At 41.2% G+C, this 19,251-nt stretch overlaps 3 protein-coding genes across 5 annotated transcripts; 1 reads left to right on the plus strand and 2 right to left on the minus strand.

The window, feature by feature from the left end:
- The first annotated feature begins 2,643 nt into the window (after positions 1-2,643).
- Positions 2,644-7,126, plus strand: LOC127767252 (serine/threonine-protein phosphatase PP2A-2 catalytic subunit). Of its 2 annotated transcripts, XM_052292522.1 has the most exons (12): positions 2,644-2,849; positions 3,446-3,502; positions 4,505-4,588; positions 4,682-4,753; positions 4,875-4,946; positions 5,118-5,158; positions 5,624-5,690; positions 5,780-5,971; positions 6,054-6,143; positions 6,218-6,325; positions 6,574-6,684; positions 6,815-7,126. In XM_052292522.1, exons 1-11 carry the CDS (start codon positions 2,775-2,777, stop codon positions 6,637-6,639), a joined length of 924 nt encoding a protein of 307 aa, XP_052148482.1. In that variant the 5' UTR covers positions 2,644-2,774; the 3' UTR covers positions 6,640-6,684; positions 6,815-7,126. The 2 variants fall into 2 exon arrangements, with proteins under 2 accessions (XP_052148482.1, XP_052148481.1); XM_052292521.1 differs by having other exon boundaries at positions 6,574-7,126.
- Positions 7,127-8,038: 912 nt separating this feature from the next.
- LOC127765275 (lipid phosphate phosphatase delta) lies at positions 8,039-11,006 on the minus strand. The gene is made up of 8 exons (XM_052290141.1): positions 10,472-11,006; positions 10,122-10,217; positions 9,848-9,922; positions 9,630-9,760; positions 9,412-9,512; positions 9,175-9,303; positions 8,976-9,091; positions 8,039-8,748 (listed from the first exon to the last, which is right to left on the minus strand). The coding sequence occupies exons 1-8, from the start codon at positions 10,658-10,660 to the stop codon at positions 8,338-8,340; spliced, it is 1,248 nt and encodes a 415-aa protein (XP_052146101.1). The 5' UTR covers positions 10,661-11,006; the 3' UTR covers positions 8,039-8,337.
- A 1,571-nt stretch (positions 11,007-12,577) lies between these two features.
- Positions 12,578-17,564, minus strand: LOC127768615 (probable CoA ligase CCL12). Of its 2 annotated transcripts, XM_052294230.1 has the most exons (14): positions 17,114-17,560; positions 16,746-16,875; positions 16,322-16,581; positions 16,010-16,211; positions 15,891-15,931; positions 15,438-15,560; positions 15,225-15,298; positions 14,916-15,136; positions 14,254-14,348; positions 13,956-14,172; positions 13,756-13,881; positions 13,508-13,606; positions 13,208-13,417; positions 12,578-13,107 (listed from the first exon to the last, which is right to left on the minus strand). In XM_052294230.1, the coding sequence occupies exons 1-14, from the start codon at positions 17,392-17,394 to the stop codon at positions 12,994-12,996; spliced, it is 2,193 nt and encodes a 730-aa protein (XP_052150190.1). In that variant the 5' UTR covers positions 17,395-17,560; the 3' UTR covers positions 12,578-12,993. The 2 variants fall into 2 exon arrangements, with proteins under 2 accessions (XP_052150190.1, XP_052150189.1); XM_052294229.1 differs by having other exon boundaries at positions 13,208-13,606; positions 17,114-17,564.
- Between the last annotated feature and the right edge of the window lie 1,687 nt (positions 17,565-19,251).

Here is a 19,251-nt window from a genome sequence, read left to right on the forward strand (position 1 = left end):
ACCCCCTACACAACATAACTCACCACAGTGCACCATTCCTGGATCATAATCACCCCCTCTATAAATATAACCAGAGGCATGGACTCCCCAGCGACCCCCACGGACTTCTCGCCGCTTCTCAGTCTGGTGCCCCGCAATGAATCATGCTATACAAAAGGTAAAACCGTTGCCCACGCTGGCTTGTGGTTGGCACGGTTAATGTCTCACAACAGTAGCTCGCGAACCGGTCCTTAATTGTCATGAGCACGACCTTCAAAACCATGTGCTCACAACCCACCTTAATCCAGTTTTAATTATCAATTAATTAACATAACACGACTAACCATTGTGAGCTACCATTAAATATAACCATAATTAATAATATAGTATAATTCACCCCATTAATGATGCTAATGTTTCTAAGCATAGCTAAGCAATTATATATATATAGCATTTAGCTGAACCAAACCAATATATAAGGTTCTAGCTAATCAAATTATAACCCATAGGAAAATAAAGTCATCTTCGGCCATTAATTAATTGGGAAAGGCTCACCACCCGATGACATTCGAAAATAATGCATAAGTTGAAATAAAATAATAGCTTTAAATAGGTTCAACATGCTCAAAGGGTTGTTTGGGATCTGTGTGACTTGCCTTGATCTTCCGCAAACACTTCTGAACCTTTCTCAACGAAAACGCTCTCCTCCGGAACATCGGAAACTAAAGCGAAAGAACAAAATCAACAAAACAGTATAAAAACAAGCATAAACACTACATGTAGATATTTTTAACATGTAGATCTTGATTTTAGATGAATTTAGCAACTTGAACCACTCGAATCCGAGTTACGATGATTTAGTTATGAATTTCCGAAGATTTAATCTATTAAAAAAAACTGAAAAAGAGGAGATGATGACGTCATCGACGGCAGCCACGGCACGGGTGGTGACCTCGCCGGAGCTAGGGTGGTCGGCCGGACTTTTGGAGGACACCTACGCGTAGAGGACAACATTGCGAACTCAATGGTGCTCACCGATACGACAAACGACGACGGACGACGGCCGGCGGCGAGGTGGACGGCGGCGGCGGCTTCGGTCGGCGGTGGCGCCGGAGCTGCGGTGGTCGGCGGCTTCGGGGGACAGGCGGCCGGGCTTCTCCACCCTCCCGCGCACCTAACGGTGGTGACGGCGACCGGCGGCAACGGCGGAGGCGGCGGCGCGACACGGATGGAGCTCGGCCGGCGACGATGGCGGGGTGGAGCACGTGGCGGCGGCGTTACGAGGCACGGGAGATCACGGGAGAGGGGGCAAACGAAAGAGGAGGACTAGGTGGTCCTATTTATAGCCTTGGATCGAAGAGATCGGACTCCTCCCACAAGAAATCGCTCCGGGAAATCAAAAACTCGGTTTTGGAGATAAACTCAAAAACGAGTTCGATTCGGATAAAAATACTCAACGATTTGCTCCGATTTTTGGGGGTAAGGATAGAGGAAGAGGATAGGATCAAAACCCCTCAAACAATCGGAAGAAAAGGGGAGAGATTGGGGAGGAAACGGCGCGGCAAAGCGGCGCGGCAAGGCGGCTCGGCTCGGCTACAGCCGGCGGCTGGAGCTGGAAGATGAACAGTAGTGGGGGAGGCAAAGTAGACTTTTCCGGCTGGGCTGAGAGGAGAGGAGACGGCTCGGGTTGGGCCGGCGTGGGCTGCACAGCACGCGCGCGAGGAGGGAGAGAAGAGGAAGGAATGGGCCGAAAATGGCCCAAGCTGAGGAGGAGGATTTTTATTACTTTTCCAATTAAAATAATCACTTAAATGATCTTTGAATTGTTAAAAATACTTCCAATGCTCAAATAATTTCAAGAAAAATCCTGAAAATACTTGGACACTCAAAGTACTTAACAAAATTATAATCAGACCATTTAATTCCTAATTTAATATGCGGATAATTAATGAAATGTTGTTTGTATGATTAAAATTAGGAATTGAGCTCCGAAAAAATCCGAGAAAATTCCAGAGAGTATAATTAACCATGGAGAATTTAATAAAAATTAAATCCATCCATGCTTTATATTTAGAAAATTTTATTTCCCACATTTAACTTCACTTGTAAATTAATGAACATTTAATATAAATTCTAATAATAATTTATTAAATAATTTATAAATCCTAAGACGAAAATCAGGATGTGACAGTGCCGAACACACCCTGTAAATGGCTCTTTTTCCAATGTCATATATAAGGGTGTGTTTCACGTCAAAATTGAAAATTTGTTTGAAATTGGAACGATGTGACGGAAAAGTTAAAAGTTTGTGTGTGTAGAAAAGTTTTAATGTGATGGAAAAGTTGAAAGTTTGAAGAAAACGTTTGGAACTAAACTCAGCCTAAAGGCGGCTGGTGTTGTAGCCAATTACAAATTCAACACCTAAATTTAAGCAAACACATGCAAATACTTAGATAAATTTAACCAGAAATCACCAAATGGTAAATTTAAGCAAAGGTTTGAATCACCAATTTCTCAACCAAAAAAAAGAAAAAAAAAGGAGGAGGTTTGAATCACCAAAACAACCGTGGCCCCACCTTGGCAGAAGCCTTCTCCTCCGTTCCCTCCCTCCCTCACCTCCTCTTCCGATGGCCACAAGCCTCCAAATCTCAATTATATATCCGCCGTCCCTTGCTCCTTTCCAGACCTTTTGCCCCCCTCCTCTCCTCCGCCTCCTCCACACACGAGCGCGTCCCCCGACGCCGCGCCGAGATCTAGGGTTGGGCGCGCGCGACGCCCCCCCTGCGGCGAGGAGGATGAGCAGCCCCCATGGCGGCCTCGACGACCAGATCGAGCGCCTCATGCAGTGCAAGCCCCTCCCCGAGCCCGAGGTACCCACCACCCACACGGCCTGCTCTCCCTCTGCTGGCTGTTCGTTCTTCCTCCTCCTCCGCCGCCGCTCGACCTCGCGCTGTTGCTGTCTGTTCTTTCGGTTCGGGCGTGGCGGGTGTGGCCAGATCTGGCGGATTTGCGGGCCTTTCGGGGGAGATCGGGCCTCGGGTTGCGCTCGGCTCCATTTCGTTTTTTTTTTTGTTGAAGAAAAAAAGTTTGCTCGGATTTTCGGTTGTTGTGATTTGGTGGAGCGAACGCTGTGTGTTTACTCTCCGGGTTGCAAAGCGACGAGGTTTGCATCTCACAGGATTAGATGCGGTGAGATGACGAATTATTTTCTGTCTGAGGCCCCTGGCTTTTGCATGAAGTGCCAATGTTCTCTGGATGCTCGTCGTCAATGGCAGAATTTTGGCAGCTGGTTGAATTGTGAAAGAAAAAATGAGTCTTGGCAGGAAAATGTTTAGGGTGTTATTGGTCTTCCAAACCGATAGATTTATGCCTTTTGCCAAATTCACACCTCTCTCGATTAAATTCTTTCTGGTTAATTAGTGAGCCACCATAGATTTGCTCTCATTCTTGAGTATTTTTCGTACAGGTCAGAGCACTTTGCGAGAAGGCAAAAGAGATATTGATGGAGGAGAGCAACGTTCAAGTATGATATTTTACAGCTCTATGATGTCTTTCTTGATTCGCTAGGATTAGCCAGGATCTCATTTTTGGGGCCTGCTTTTGTTCATCGCAGTATAATTTAGGTGGTAATAGTTAAGGGAAAACATCAGATCTATTTCTCATGAAAACTCAATGAAAAAGCCAACAATATCTTATATTCTTATGGCTTTTGAGACTAAGGTCATCTCTACCAGACTAGTCTTCTATGCTGTGATGGTGTCATCTGTTACAATACCTTGCATGGAAAACTTCCAAAATTTAGTTTGTCTAAATGTGCAATACTCCAGCTTGTTATCTTGGATCACTTGCATGAAATGATGGTACTATTTGACTGACGAATTAGCTTCTATAGTCTTTGAAGTAATGGGAACCTATGAGCATGGTTTGTCTTTGACAAGGATGAATATTTCATGTTGGCAGTGCAACAATCACACTTCATTAATCTCTTAAATTTGTCATGGATCTTTGCTCAGATCACTAGAAATATTCATCTAGGATCAAATTCTTTTGTAAGTCAACCAGAAACGAAAAAAAAAAATTAAATTGTACATCAAACTTGGTTACAAAATATAATAATTAAAGAATAGAACAACAATAGCAAAATAAGTTGCGGGTAATCTAGAGGAAGTTGGGGTAGTCTTGAGACGAAACCCAGGTTGAACCACACAAGGATTTAGTCTTCAGATCATGTATATGCATGTCTCCTCGGAAAATTTTATTCTAGTTTCTTGTTCTGAATTTATGTAAATCCATAATATTGACAGAAGTACTTATATTTGGTTTTGTTCTGTATTATGTGTCGCATGGTATAGCCTTACAGGTTTTGTTTTGTTTTGAAACTGCCGTGCAAACGAAAGTTAAAGCAGCTTTATTTTGTATACTTTTAACTTACAGTGATTCCTTGAGATGGTTATGTGCCTCCCATATAATAAATTATGAATTCTTTTGTTGATAATTTAACATTTTCTTTGCCATGCTTCTGCAGCCTGTAAAGAGTCCTGTTACAATATGTGGTGATATTCATGGGCAGTTTCATGACCTTGCAGAACTGTTCCGAATCGGTGGAAAGGTATCAGTTGTATTTTCCTGTTCGTTGTCCCCTTTGCATATCTTGAGTCCATCAAACTTCAAATATATTTATGCTTTCTCTTCACTTTACCAGTGCCCAGATACAAACTACTTGTTTATGGGAGATTACGTGGATCGTGGTTATTATTCCGTTGAAACTGTCACGGTAAGAGTAGTTTAAGCATCAACATGGCTGATTATCATTTTGTTTTGGTGGGCACATTTAACTTACAAATACTTCTAAAATTAATAGTTCTTGATTTTAATGTATTCCTTTACAAAAACAGCTTTTGGTGGCTTTAAAGGTTCGTTATCCTCAGCGAATTACTATTCTCAGAGGAAACCACGAAAGTCGACAGGTATGTACTTTTTTTAAAATGCAGATTCTTGATGTTTGCTTACTGTCATTATATGAAAGTTAAAGCTTTTGTTGCATCTCTTCATTCTTTGTTATCCTTTCTGTGTACAACTGTACATGCTCACAAGTCACAACTGATGAACTGAATGATGCTTTTTGAATCATTTTGCAGATCACTCAAGTTTATGGATTCTATGACGAGTGCTTAAGGAAGTAAGTGCCTTTTGTTAAGTGTTGTAACTAAAGTAAATTTGTTCTAGGCAAGCTTTTATCTAGTCTTGCTCTGATAAATGACAGCGGTGGTAAAATAATTTGATCCATTAGTAACTAATTTACTTCTATATAATTTTATGATGGGTCAGCTTGGTCCATTGACCATTAAGGATATTTGTATCATTCATGTGTATAGTTGTTTGCAACTTGCAACTATTGTTACTAAGACATAAGATGAACCTACTGCAATGTTCTAAAAGGCCATTTTGTGCTGATAAAAATATAGCGATGAATCATGTGTAAAAAGGTATTTAGGCTATTTTTCAACAATTTGTTTCATACAATAAACTTCACTGCTGCTTGTATTATATCAATTACCTTTTTAATTTGAGACTGAAATTTATTCTCCCTTTTCTTGGTGAATTAAGCTTACAAGAACCGTTTTTTTTTCTGTATTTCTTGCAGGTACGGGAATGCAAATGTGTGGAAAACTTTTACAGATCTCTTCGATTACTTCCCCTTGACAGCATTGGTGTGTATTCAGCATTTTCATATGTATATGCCAACATCCTTCCCACATTACCTAGTGAATCTGACAGAAGCTGTTCATTTGTTCTGTAGGTCGAGTCAGAAATATTTTGCCTGCATGGTGGATTATCGCCATCCATTGAGACACTTGATAACATACGTAACTTCGATCGTGTCCAAGAAGTTCCCCATGAAGGGCCCATGTGTGATCTTCTGTGGTCTGATCCAGACGATCGATGTGGTTGGGGTATTTCTCCTCGAGGTGCTGGATACACCTTCGGGCAGGTAACATTTTATATAAGAAAAAGAATCTCTATATTTAGCTGTGCACCTCATGTTCATCGACTTATCAATTCTATCATTTCAGGATATATCAGAGCAGTTCAACCATACCAATAATTTAAGACTTATTGCTAGAGCTCACCAGTTGGTCATGGAGGGATTCAATTGGGCTCATGTAATTATCTCTACTTGAACTCAGTATTTTTGGTTTCCATACCGGTTCACTAACATTTTGCTAACACTGAACAGGAGCAAAAAGTTGTTACCATATTTAGTGCACCTAATTATTGCTATCGCTGTGGGAACATGGCATCAATCTTGGAAGTTGATGATTGCAGGGAGCATACATTCATCCAGGTAATGGTTGAACATTCATTGACTTTTAGTTTATAGAAACAAACTAAGACTATTAAGAAACATGCCCCTTCATGGTCCCCAGTGACAGGTATTTGACTAATGAAACATGAATGCATGATTGGTACATGTTCTGCTTTTGCAACTCTCATTCTATGTGTTGGGTTCCCATTTTGCTTATGCCTTTGTGATCTGGCTCCACGGTTATTTTCTGTTGCACCTTATGAGCTATATGTTGTTTCATTCTGCAGTTTGAGCCAGCCCCAAGAAGGGGAGAGCCAGATGTAACTCGTAGAACACCTGACTATTTCCTGTGATGTAAAAGTGGTGGACTGTCTCTGCAGCAAATGTTTGATAGCTAGGTGAAGTTCCCTGGTTGCAGATATTTTTTTCCCCTCGAATCTCCTGTGTGTTATTCTTACTACCTTTGCCCGTGGCGCTTGGCTATCGCGAGCTGCTTTGCTGCATCATGATTCAAGTGTATACCTACAGCTGGGAGGATTCATCGTGTTCTCACTTATCTCTAATTGGCTGATGCTTGGCTTGGGGGCTGCAGTGGTGACTCGAAGCATCAAGCAGCAAATTTGTATTATGAAAGGAAAACTATTCTCTCTGTATTCATTTTGTTCGCCTTTCTTCCCCACAAATTTCACCTAATTTTCTTTTTTCTTTTTTCATGATCCTTGTAGAGATGAACAATGTAGTTGTATGGCTCCCTGTTGAGCCGGTAGGTCTTTCTGAGTACATCTTGATTTGCCGTACATAATTGCTTGAAAAACAAGTATTAGAATTCTTTGTGACCAACACTTGAGCTCCGATTTTTCTTTCCTTGAAGATGTGATGATTTTTGCCCCCCAAGAAACCGTTGGATGAAGTTAATAGTACCTCTTATCAGCTGATAAGGAAGGCCATGGATTATTGCCAGTGGATGGATTATTTGTGTCGTGTGGGATAGGTTCTATTGCGTTCCCGATTCAACCGAGGCAATAAACTGTACTGCTGATTGACTCTTTAATCTTGTTTTACATATCGCTTCCCTTGGGGTCTCTACGATGCCGCTACTATCAAATATGTTTCACACGGTCACACACTCATGAATTTACCAAGCAAACCGGCCATAAAAAAGAGAGAAGAGATTTCACCTTTTTATGTAACTTATGTTTGCGTTTAGTAGCAAATTGTGTTTGCCTTTTCCCCCCAAACATTCAGGAATTTCTTTTAGGCATGTTCAGGTGTACTGTATATCTCAATGGATGGTTGATGTAGGCTTAAAAAAAGAGCGTCTGTGCCTTCGATTCCTGTGGCAGGTTGTTTCTCTCGTCGCCATCAGCGCGGTTGGTGCGCTCGCCAACGCCAGCGCCGCGGGAAATTCGAGTTCTAGAAAACCGGAGGCGAAGTGTGCACGTCGTTCTCGCCTCGCCGGCGGCCCAGCAACTCGCTTTGTCAATTCTGCACAACGCAAGCACACAGCGATGATATCGCACAAAACAGCAGCATACAAACTAGTCGTTTATTCACCGTCAGGCTTTAGACTTGGGAGGGGGACAAAACACTGCAATTTCTTTATCATCTTGCTGATCTTAACTGGTTTCTGTATTTTTCTTTAATTTTTTCTTTGAAGAAAAAGAGGGACACATCAGTCAGTCTCTTCATAAGATGATGTTGATCTTAGACTCTTAGTTTGGCAGATAATGACATGGGCATGAAAGTGAAATGGATACAAAGAACCTGCATCAATACAATGCAAGAAAAGGAATGGCATTTCTTTGCAGTTAAGTTTCAGAGTTCGTGGTGGTCGCTGTCTTCATCATGAAACAAAATTTCACAGCATGTTAATACTTCCTGGTTGCTACTATGGACAAAACACCTCTACACACACCACGCAAAAATAAAAATAAAAATAAAGTGGAGATCATCGGATTTACAGTCCCATAAGATTCTCTCTCTCTCATGAGTAGGAATAGCCCATTTGGGATTTTGCAAGTCTCCAAGTAGAATGCATCTTGCAGTGTTCACTACAAACTTAAATGAGTGAATATGGCCGGCACCAGGTCGACCACTGACCATGCAAGGCTGGCGTACTGAACGAACCTTATGCCGGTATCCACATCGTACGCCTTCTGTGGAAAGAGGGAGAACACCTTCTGGAGATAACCGCCCTGCTTCGCGTCGGACTTGTCCTTGCACTTTTCGGAAGCCTTCAGCGCTGGAACATAGCAGGTTGATACAATAGGAATGCCCAGGGTGTTGCACATCACCGGTAGAAGCCATTTCGAGAGAGCTTTACTGCAGAATTTCACAACTAGGATGGTTGGGATCCCCACGAGAACCCTCCCGACAAATACAATAAGCGGTAATTGTGGGCTGAAAATGAGGGGGACATCAGGATTGTGGAAATGGAAGTAGGTTTGTTGGATTCCATAGACCTGAAAAGTGTTAAGAAACAGTGTCAGAGCTGCTTCTCTAGATAATGAAATTCACGCGGTAAACAGTGTGCTGTTTTATCCTGTTTCAAGGGCAGGCCTTTCCTAAAAAGTCTTTGTTCTTTATTGTAGATAATATATTAAATGTGACCAGAATCCACTATGATGCAAGCAAGTTTGGAGCTACTAAAAATTTTGGATTACCCAGGCATTAGTCAACAAGAACTTACAATTCCAAAAGCCACCCCATTGAATGCTGTGTGGTATTCAAAGCTAGGAGTTGGGAATTCTGGTTTTGGATATGCGAAGCACAGCAACAGAGAAAGGCTCGCCCAGAAGGTTGTAACTGCAAGGGAAAAGATAACGAGAATAAGCCTTCCAAAATTACATTTCACCTATCAGACAAAACTCAGAGGCGTATAGATATACCATTTTGCCCGGAGACAACAAAAGCATCGACATGATTATGGACAGCCAACCAGAATGCCAGGATTACAACGCCAAAACAGATGCCAGCAATAACATCAATCAAGCTGTGCATGCCCAAATATATCCGTCCTATCAATTTCAAATAAACCACATCATCAATATCTACTAGTAACTCTAAGAGTGTTTTTTGAACGACGTAACTCTAAGAGTGTTGCATAGAGAAATTTGGAGACTCACCAATGCCAACTAACATAACAAGCAAGAAAGCTAGAGATAAGCCCGTGACAACCATAACATTGTCGTGTGATCCATATGTTAGGACATAATGCAGCAGATATCTACATCAACCAGAAGGGCCATTAGCAAAGGAACTCTTCAGAGCTTCCCACATCGAAACAAACGGAATAATACATCAGAATACAATTCTTAGTAAAAGAATAGGTACACGAGCATACCCCATCAAACAAACGGTATTAAGAGCGTGCGATGAAGGCAATCCATATTCCATGGCATTTTCCTTCTCGTCTTCAGTAGCTGTCACTCTTCTCACCGGAGGAGAGCTTGGCCGAGGGGCTGACACCGCGTCCTGTATCCACAGACTTCCAGAGTGTCAACAGCTAAACGAATCGAATATCAGCAACTCTCATCTATTGTATGATAAATCGATAGTGACCTTCACAGAATTGCCAAGGTAATCGCAGAATGCCATGAGCAGCGTCATCTGCCTAGCCAGCTTGGAGTGTCCGCTCTACAATAATCACAAGAACAAGAATGATTCACGGCTAATCCCACTAGAATTACATAAACAGAAGAGCAAGAGCAATTCACAGCTAATCCAGCTAGAATTACATAAACATAAGAGTAAGAGCAATTCATAGCTAATCCAGCTAGAATTACAGAGGAAAAGAAACATGCATTTTTTATGTGTGTAAGACAAGAAGGCATACCCAGAAGAGGAGAGGGAGGAATCCGGTGTAGAAAGGGACAGAGACAACGCATGACAGCACAGAGAAGAAACTGTCCAGCAACTTGTGATGCACCTTCTGCAATAATTCAACATCCAAAAAAAAATAATTCAGAAATCTACAAGGACAAAAACATATGTAAAAATCGAAGCAATTACTATTCCATAACACAAAGCTATCAAAATCCATTCCCTATTCACTCAAGAAATCGTCTCAACATCCTGATTATCTCTACAAAAAATATAACAATCCCAGCAAATGCAGTGAATTTCCCTCCAATCTTGAGGAGATCAGGAGACGCGCGATGCAAACAAAAAATAGAAAAAACGGACCTGGAATCTGACGATGGACGGCGTCTCGGCGAGCACGCGGCGGGTGACCCACGGCTGCACCAGCGCGCGCGACCGCCGCGTGAGGTCGAAGGAGGAGGCCGCCCACACCCACCCCGCCACCGCCGACAGCGCCGCCGCCTGCCACCTTGTCAGCCCCGCTCCACCGCCCGCAACCGCCACCGCCTCCATCTCCCCTCTCGCTCGCTAGCTACCTCACCCGCACCGCACGCGCAACGGCACAGCCGCCGCCTCGCTCTCCGACCTCTCTCGTCCTCGTTCTTGACCACCACAAGAGTCCCAAGACGACGCAAGAATACAAGATCCCACGAGAAGGGGAGAGAGAAAGGAAGGGAGAGGCTTTTAGAGGGGCGAGGAGGACGGGGTCGCCGTGGTGGTGGTGACGAGAGGAGGAGGAGGAGGTGGAGGTCGCGGATTGCCGGCCGCCTCCCGCTCTGGACCGGAGACCGGACGAACACCACGCGGCTCTCGGCAACTTCTAGTTTTTCCTCTTTTTTTTTTTTTTTTTTCACGTGATGTTGTGATCGGTGGGTTTCTAAAATTTTCTATGACCTGATTTTGACTTTGGAAGCTTCCAAACTTCTGCTCTGTGCGTACTGGAGTACTCCTTTTTATTTTTCAAAGAACTTCTGTTTATAGCTAATAAAAATCAATTTTTTAAAAGACTTTGGTAAATTTTGATTTTTTTTTTTTGAAAACATGGTACGAACGCAGGCTAACCTCCCCTAGCCTAGCCCGGGTTGCTCGGCATACTTTGAAATTGATTTCAAAAGTAAAACAAATTGAAGCGCGTATAATATAGTTGAATCTTAAAAGTAGAATTGACTTGGCATACATTGAGATTAATCATTAATGGCCTCGCTGTTAAGAGGTACTGTGTATCACTTATCAATTTAAAAAAATAATTAACCATAAATACAAGCACTCATATTAAATTTAATACTTAGCCTGGAAAGATACTTTTCACCTCAAGAAACCTAAACACCGAAGGTTTAGCTCGCATAAATTTGAACTTTCATTTAGTTATAATTTTGTTATATTTATCACTAAAATTACTTCGATATCATTACATGCTAAAGACACGCTAATGGGCAATTAGCTGTTCAGACTTGAGTACCATATTCTCATTTCCTCCTCATATCTGCGTGGAAAAAACCGGACATGGATGACTGTTACTGGGAGAATTATCTTTCTCTCGCTTTTAATACATACTACATTGCTGTTATGCTAATGACCTTTTGGGAGCATAATGGCATAGGATAATGGTTATTAGCTGGCGATTAGAAAGGTTATACAACCTGATGTCATTGCCTACCTAGTTGGATTTTCTCCTACTGGACAGGCTTAATGTATTTCGGTAAATTGACTCACTTTTTTTTTCTTTTGCAGGGAAGGACTCAGCATGTCTAATTTTCTGATGTAATATTGCTTAATTCTCATTCCAGACAACCTGTAGCATACAATACTGAACTATAATTTTGGTAAAATCAATTATAAAATGGTCCAATCAAACAAAGAAAAAAAATTCAACATTGTACAACAAAATTTCCACCTGCTCTGGTGGTATTTGGATTCTAGTGATCAGGAAGAACGGGGGTTGTGATCCCATAGATGTGCCGGCTGACTTGGAGTCTTGGAGGTGTTTTCGGTTCTTTTTTTTTTTGGAGGAGTTTTTAGTTCTGTTTCAGCACACATGATATGGAAAAAAAATGGGAATACAATTAATTGTTCTGCATGTCTAGCTTGACTTCTTCATATTTGTCACGCAGGAAATATTGGCCATATCTCTGCATTCTGTCAACTAAGCTTCACGCTAGTCAATTTAGCCGTCTAACACCAGAAATTAATCTATGTAGGGTGTGCATAAAGTCAGAATATGGATGCAGTTCTGTAACGTGACTAGGTGAGCACGGCTCCTTCCACCGAAATATTGTTACGACTTAATTTTCAAGATGATGCATTCTTTACACTTCAGGAACACGATTAACTGGATGTCTGGATATGATGAACCATTTGACCTAGCAATGGCACATAAAACCCCTCAAAGAAACATTTTAAAAAGGAACAGAAAGCTTCAAAGGGGATGAATTGTGCCAAAATAATCCAAACACCATGCCACCACTTTATCATGAGCTGAACATAATACAGTACAGCGATGAGTATTCTGAAGTTCTCTACAAATTCCCATCGGGAAATGTCACTTTTTCAAGCCGTTGCCTATTGAACATGCTCACAATTCAACAACATTTATTAACATGGAAAAAAATAGTTTCCTGAAGTTCTCTATACGCCCCCAATGAATCATGACTCTTTATTCAAGTGACTGTTTTTTTTTTTTTGACACACTCATAATTCAATATTACCATTTGACAAGCAAGAGGGCATTTTTGAAGCGATTTTGAATTACCCTCACTGTTCGTATGGCTCTTCATCTCTACCTTGCTTTGGACTAAAGTCTACTATTGTTGTTGTTGTTGTGGTCCTTGTTGAATATGTCACGTCGGTCATAGCTTGCTGCGATTTGAGAGTTCTTTACTCAGCTGATCCCTCAGTACTCTTCTTAGCAGCTTGTTTGAAGCTGTTCTTGGGAACTCAGGAACTATTTTGACATAGCTCACCTGTCAAGATGACAAAGAGTGATTCCAATGACCTCAGTACACGTGTGCACATCTCACTATCTGACCTTAACATCAGAAACGAGTAAGTAGTAACTCTTACCTTGAAAAGAGGATTTAAGTTCTTTTGGATGGCTCTCTGAAATTTGCTCTTGAGAACATTTGCATCACATGGTGGGGATCTATCTTTTAGCACAGCCAAGATAGCCAGCTGTTCTGGTCCCCCACCAGCAGGTTTGATGCTAACCGCTGCTGTTTCTAGTAGAGCCTCATCGGCTCTATTACATATCCGCTCTATTTCCACGGAACTTGTCTGTTTATAAGACGAGCAGTATTTATTTAGTTTCATAAAATTCAAGGGTGACAACAAGCTATTGAAAACATTTGAAATAGGAGGGTCAACCTTAATTCCTCCAAGATTCATAGTGTCATCTGCTCTTCCCTGCACAATATAGTAACCACCTACTGTCCTTTGGATTATATCTCCATGCCGTCGAAGTTGCTGCAGTACCAATACAACATATGAGTTCATGTCATTCTGGCTAGAACTTAGTATGCAAATGGATCCATTTGGTTCATCAACGAATAATGGACTGTTTATATAGCAATCTTATTGGAGAAAAGGAGACAAGGAAGTACATAACTCCATACCCTTCCATTGTAAATGGGCATTCCATCAAAATAAACCTTATTGTTGTCAGCATTGAGAAGTCGATCTGTAGCGCCAAAATATAAAGGGAAGAGGCCCACTTCTCCAGCACAAGGTACATCATCAGGCTATCATAGTCAACTGAAATGGTTATGCTTCAAACATAATGCCAGAATACATAACTTTCAGGGGAGATGCTTACATATGGAGTTCCTTGTTCATCAAGTATGACAAACCCAGTGGACATGGATGCACCACTAAAAGCTCCAAAAGCTTGCGAACGCAGAAGACTGCCTTGAATGTATGACGATGCCAGCTCAGTACCCCCACAACATTCAATAATGGGCTTGTAAGAGGCACGCGAAGATAGCCATAGATCATCATCAATATCAGAAGCCTCTCCTGTCGTGGAGAGTACCCTGCAATTATAATACTACTTTTAACTTCCTTTCTGATTGTGATGAAGCTGTGAGCCTTCTGATAGTGGAAGGATGACTCACCTGATTTTGGTCCAGTGAAGCCCTTCAGTAAAATTCCCAGCTTTCCATGACTTCACTAAGCTAGGTACACTTCCTAATATAGTGACACCAGCATCCTGCAAAATATTTCACAGAGCATGATGATTAAGTAAGTTCAGTTCATATTTATCTTCAAACATAAGCATTTGGCAAAACTCTTCCTGATTTGTGGGGGGAAAGGGGGCTCAAAGAAACAGGATCTGAGAGCAAAAACAGTTTTTGAGGTGAAACACGTTGTTAGTACTCACTACCCAGTAGAGATGTGCCATAACCAAATATGAAATCAGAATGAATAAACAAAGAATAATCAGATTTTTAATTTTTAAGAAAAATCAAAAGCAATTTGGAACTTTGAGGTTTAATTTTTAAGAATAATTTAGTTAGGATTTTTACTTGTCTTGTTATAGTAATTGTGAGAAGAGAGCTAGATGACAAAAGTAACAAAGGAAACCCCTAAGATTAATCCTAAAATCAAATTCTAAAATTCAAAATCAGCTTTAGATTATAACCTGAAGCTCAACCAAGCAGGGTCTCAAATCCTACATAATTAGTACAGTTTACAGTGCACACAAGAAGCAATGATAAAATATAAATCTTCTTTAACATTCCAAAGCAAGTGACGGTGCAAAGTACGTCAGATGTACCTGTACAAACTTGCAAAAACCACGACCAAGTGGTGACCCATGATACAAAGCCAACGTTGCACCACTTAAAAAGCATGAGTACAAGAGTATAGGCCCCATAACCCATCCAAGATTAGTAGGCCAACAAAATATGTCCTGTGGCTGGATATCCAAATGCGCCCATGTATCACATGTGCATCTTATTGGAGAAAGTTGTGACCATGGGATAGCTTTTGGTTCTCCTGCACAAGTAAATAAAACAGACAAAAATCAGGGGTGGACAAAAGAAATACTAAAATCAGGGGAAGCAATGAAATAGTGTTAATATACCAGTTGTCCCTGAAGAAAATAGTATATTAGTTAGAGCGTCTGAAGGTTGATAAACTGTGGGATAAATGGACGACCTGCAAATCCAACATATATTGTCACTCATATCATGAAATTAGTAAAGAAAAAAAAAACAATTGCATGTTCCTTTTTTCTTCAATGGAAAGACAATACACTTATCCAAAGCCATCTAAGATTTATTTCTGTATAATATACCTTCCAGCAGCACAAGAAAGGAAATCTTTCCAGGACATATCACCATTCCTTAGTGAAACCCCAAGAAAGCCTCCAGTTGCAGGAATTACAACAGCTTTAGATGAAGTCCCTTGCACAACACGGCTGAAGAATGGAATTATTATGAAATATTTATCTGTTCTGCAAATTGTCTTTCTGATTGAAATGTACTATGAACTATCTGGTACTTAAGTACTCCTATTTTTTAGATTCACAGGAAAAATCTAAGCTGAATTCTAAAATCAATGAAAGAGAATGTTTTCAGTGTTCACATGATAACGTCCTACACTCCTACTTAACTTCAAACTAAGCAAATGGCATAAATTAGCAAAATATATGAAGAAAATGCATTTTTTTTAAAAAAACAAAATGCTAAGTGCATTATACTATCAGAATAGACAAACTGAAATGAACTGATCAATCATCCATTCGTACCTGTATAGTGGAACCTTCTTCCCTCCTCTAATTATGAAATCCTGAAATCTCGTGAAATTTAGATGAAGCCCTACTTTAGTGTTAATGACTATGTCATGAAAGATTCACTAATTTCCTACCTGAGTAAAAATAGCTTTCGCCTTTGACACACTCATGCGTGTACCAATCTCCTGAGGTGCAAAACTGTCTGCTATCGACACAACAACAAAACCACCAAGGACAATAGCCAAATATATGATGACTGCATTGCATGTCATAGGCATGTCTATTGCAATTCGATCCCCCTTTTGGAACATGGTATCAAGCGCAGTAGCAACTGTACTGAAAACACCAAAAGCAGCAAAACAATGGTGATGATTCAGAATAAGTTATGGCAAAGCTTAATACGCTTTAGCATGATTCTTACTGTTAGTCTGATAACATATACATACATCACTTGATTGTGAAGCTCCTTCAGTGACATACGGTTCACTGGGTGATTGTCAAGACCCTCATCCCTCCAAACAATAGCTGTGCTGTCATCTGTCCTGTTTTGGGAAGGCCAAGGTAACAGACAACATTCAGCAATATTAAGCACAGCACCTTGGAGCCATGTTCCCCCTTTCCTTGATTTATCTGATGTATCTAGAATTGACTTTGGTTCTTGTTGGAACTTGATTGAGATCTCCTTCAGCACCATTGACCAGTAGACCTAACAAAGGATAGACTGGGAGTAGGATCAAAATGCCTGTGGAAACTTAAACTGTCCATTCAAGAAATAACATTCATATAGCCACTCCAATGGTTGTAAAGAAATGACTCCAAACTTGTTTGGTTGCTTAGCTGGAGCTGACTAGTTTAGAGCAACCGACTGACCTCTTGATGCTCTACGGAGAACTTGTGGAAGAGGTGAAAACTTGAAACTGGGTCCTTATATGATGATCCTAACAACCTAGGACCATGTGCTTCCATCAGTCTACCAAGATTTGTTTGTTTAGTGTCAATCCTGTCACATTTCAAACACTAAATCACAAAGTAGAGAAATCATGCACTGATCATTGTACTTCATATAGGTTACTTGACATGACAAGTGGAAATTAACACAAGGAAATCTTATCACTGATGATATCACACTAGAAATTAAGTAGTACTAGGACGCTATCAACATAAGCTTGAACTTTGCATACACTGAAACCAGCCACTGTCAGTTTGCCAGTCTGGTCGTCTCCGGCGAGGTGACTTACCGTGACGGGAACCAGTACGGCGGCGGGCCCCGGGCGGCGCGATCCCAGCCGGCGTAGACGGAGTAGTAGACGAGCTGGTGGAGCGCGTGCGGGTGCTCCGGCCGCAGCACCCCCGCCGCCACGGCCTCCCACGCGGCGTCAGGCCCACCCGTCGCAACGGCGGCGGCGGAGCGGAGCGCCGCGACGAAGGCGCCCGCGTCGGCGTCGGCCAGCCCCGCGGCCTCCACGTCCCGCTGCTGGATCTCCCACACGCTCCCCCTTGCCGCCGCCGCCGCCGCCATCGCCGGATGCTTGCTTGTATCAGCGCGGGTATCAGTGCAAATCTTCTTCGTTTATGTGCGCATTTAGTTGGGATTAAGAAGGAGAAGATGACAGGTAGTAGTAGGTATAGGTAGACTGTGTGGTGTGCGTGTGCGTGTGCTTGTGTTTGGTAAGCTCAGCCTCAGCTTCTGCCTTACTAGACTCTCTGCAATTCTGCCATGTTTGTGATTGGGTCGCCATCGTGACAATGGCGATGCTCTTCGATCTGTCTCAGATGTCGTCACTCTTCCATAGTAAAAACGGCTATAACAAAATACTCCCTCCGTTTTTTAATACATGACGCCGTTAACTTTTTCTCACATGTTTGACCATTCGTCTTTTTCAAAAATTTTATGCAAATGTATAAGATATAAATCACACTTAAAGTACTATACGTAATAAAACAACTCATAACAAAATAAATTATAATTACGTAAATTTTTTGAATAAGACGAATAGTCAAACATGTGAGAAAAAGTCAACGGCGTTATCTATTAAAAAACGGAGGTAGTACATTCTTACGGGTTATTTAGATCAGGGTGTAAAGTTTTTATGTGTCACATCAGGTATTATATAGGGTGTCGTATAGGGTATTCGGCACTAATGAAAAAACTAATTATAGTATCCATCACTAAACCGCGAGACTTAAGCCTAATTAATCCGTCATTAGCAGATGTTTAATGTAACACCATATTGTCAAATCATGGAGCAATTATGTTTAAAAGTCATCTCGCAAAGTAGTAGCAATATGTGCAATTAGTTATTTTTTTAGCATATATTTAATACTTCATGTACATGTGTTCAAACGTTCAATGTGATGTGGTGTAAAATTGGATCTAACACACCCTTATTAGTATTTTATCATGCCAAAACTTGAACCTTTCGGGTGCCTAGAAACTGGCAGCTTCCATTCATTCCTATATACCTTTCGATATTTTTTTCTAACATTTTTTTCCTGCTCTACTTAATGGAATTGGCGCGAACCGATTCGTTAATGAAAAATCTAGCATGTCTGTGTTGGAATATAAATTTACGATCTCAATGATTTAGCTTATACATAATCACCTATGCTTCAATACCCACATAATATGCCATCGATGTTAATTATTCTCCTTTAGTTTCTTCCTTCTCTTATTCTTCTGTTTCTTTTCTTCTTATGCGCCAATGTAAAATTTCACCGAGATCGCCTCACGAACCTCTTCTAGTTGGTCGGGCAATTTAGGGTTTTGAAGTTTAGATAGAGAATTTGGCGTCCCTTCTCCTTTGTGTTCAACTTCTATTTTATAGACGCTGGAGGGGCTCTAGGGTTTATCTCGAATACAGTTTTAGAGATTAGTTTTACCGATCACAAAATTAACTCTATCACATATTCAATTTTATTAGAAACAGATAAAGGGGATTTATCCCTTCTTTAGTTAACCGGCATTTAGCCGATAAAACCAACCAACTGTCTTATCATCCAAAGAGTGATGGTTCTACCTTGCTGTTTGTACTTTCAATAAAAAAAATCGGCACAAGTTGCACGGACAGTTTCTGGCGGCTCGTCGGCGACGACTCGACAAGTGATACTAGAAAACGAAATAATTAACTTTTTGCCACTTTCACGAGTGGTTCAAAAGAATTTGGCTCTGAATCCATATGTCATAGGCACATAAGGACCCACATGTTATAAAAGTAGCAAATTATTAATTGGCATATTTTAAAAATGGCAAATAATTAAATGTACCCTGTAAAACCGGTGCATCGGCATCGGCCTCTCCCGTCTCCAATTTGGCCAAGTGGCGAGCGTCCAGCTAATCACCTGCGGCGCCGATAAGTTTGTGCCGGGCCCCACCCAA

Source organism: Oryza glaberrima, chromosome 3 (genome assembly GCF_000147395.1).
Source record: "Oryza glaberrima chromosome 3, OglaRS2, whole genome shotgun sequence".
In the NCBI taxonomy this organism is placed as follows: domain Eukaryota; kingdom Viridiplantae; phylum Streptophyta; class Magnoliopsida; order Poales; family Poaceae; genus Oryza; species Oryza glaberrima.

Coding starts and splice junctions, on each gene's coding strand:
- LOC127768615 (XM_052294229.1), bottom strand. CDS start 17,394: ATGGCGGCGGCGGCGGCGGCAAGGGGGAGCGTGTGGGAGATCCAGCAG. Junction 13,882..13,955: donor ATGAACAAGGAACTCCATAT/GTAAGCATCTCC, acceptor TGACTATGATAG/CCTGATGATGTACCTTGTGC. Junction 13,607..13,755: donor TGCCCATTTACAATGGAAGG/GTATGGAGTTAT, acceptor TTGGTACTGCAG/CAACTTCGACGGCATGGAGA.
- LOC127767252 (XM_052292521.1), top strand. CDS start 2,775: ATGAGCAGCCCCCATGGCGGCCTCGACGACCAGATCGAGCGCCTCATG. Junction 4,589..4,681: donor TGTTCCGAATCGGTGGAAAG/GTATCAGTTGTA, acceptor TCACTTTACCAG/TGCCCAGATACAAACTACTT. Junction 6,326..6,573: donor GGGAGCATACATTCATCCAG/GTAATGGTTGAA, acceptor TTCATTCTGCAG/TTTGAGCCAGCCCCAAGAAG.
- LOC127765275 (XM_052290141.1), bottom strand. CDS start 10,660: ATGGAGGCGGTGGCGGTTGCGGGCGGTGGAGCGGGGCTGACAAGGTGG. Junction 9,304..9,411: donor TGTTATGTTAGTTGGCATTG/GTGAGTCTCCAA, acceptor TGAAATTGATAG/GACGGATATATTTGGGCATG. Junction 9,092..9,174: donor TGTTGTCTCCGGGCAAAATG/GTATATCTATAC, acceptor TTTCCCTTGCAG/TTACAACCTTCTGGGCGAGC.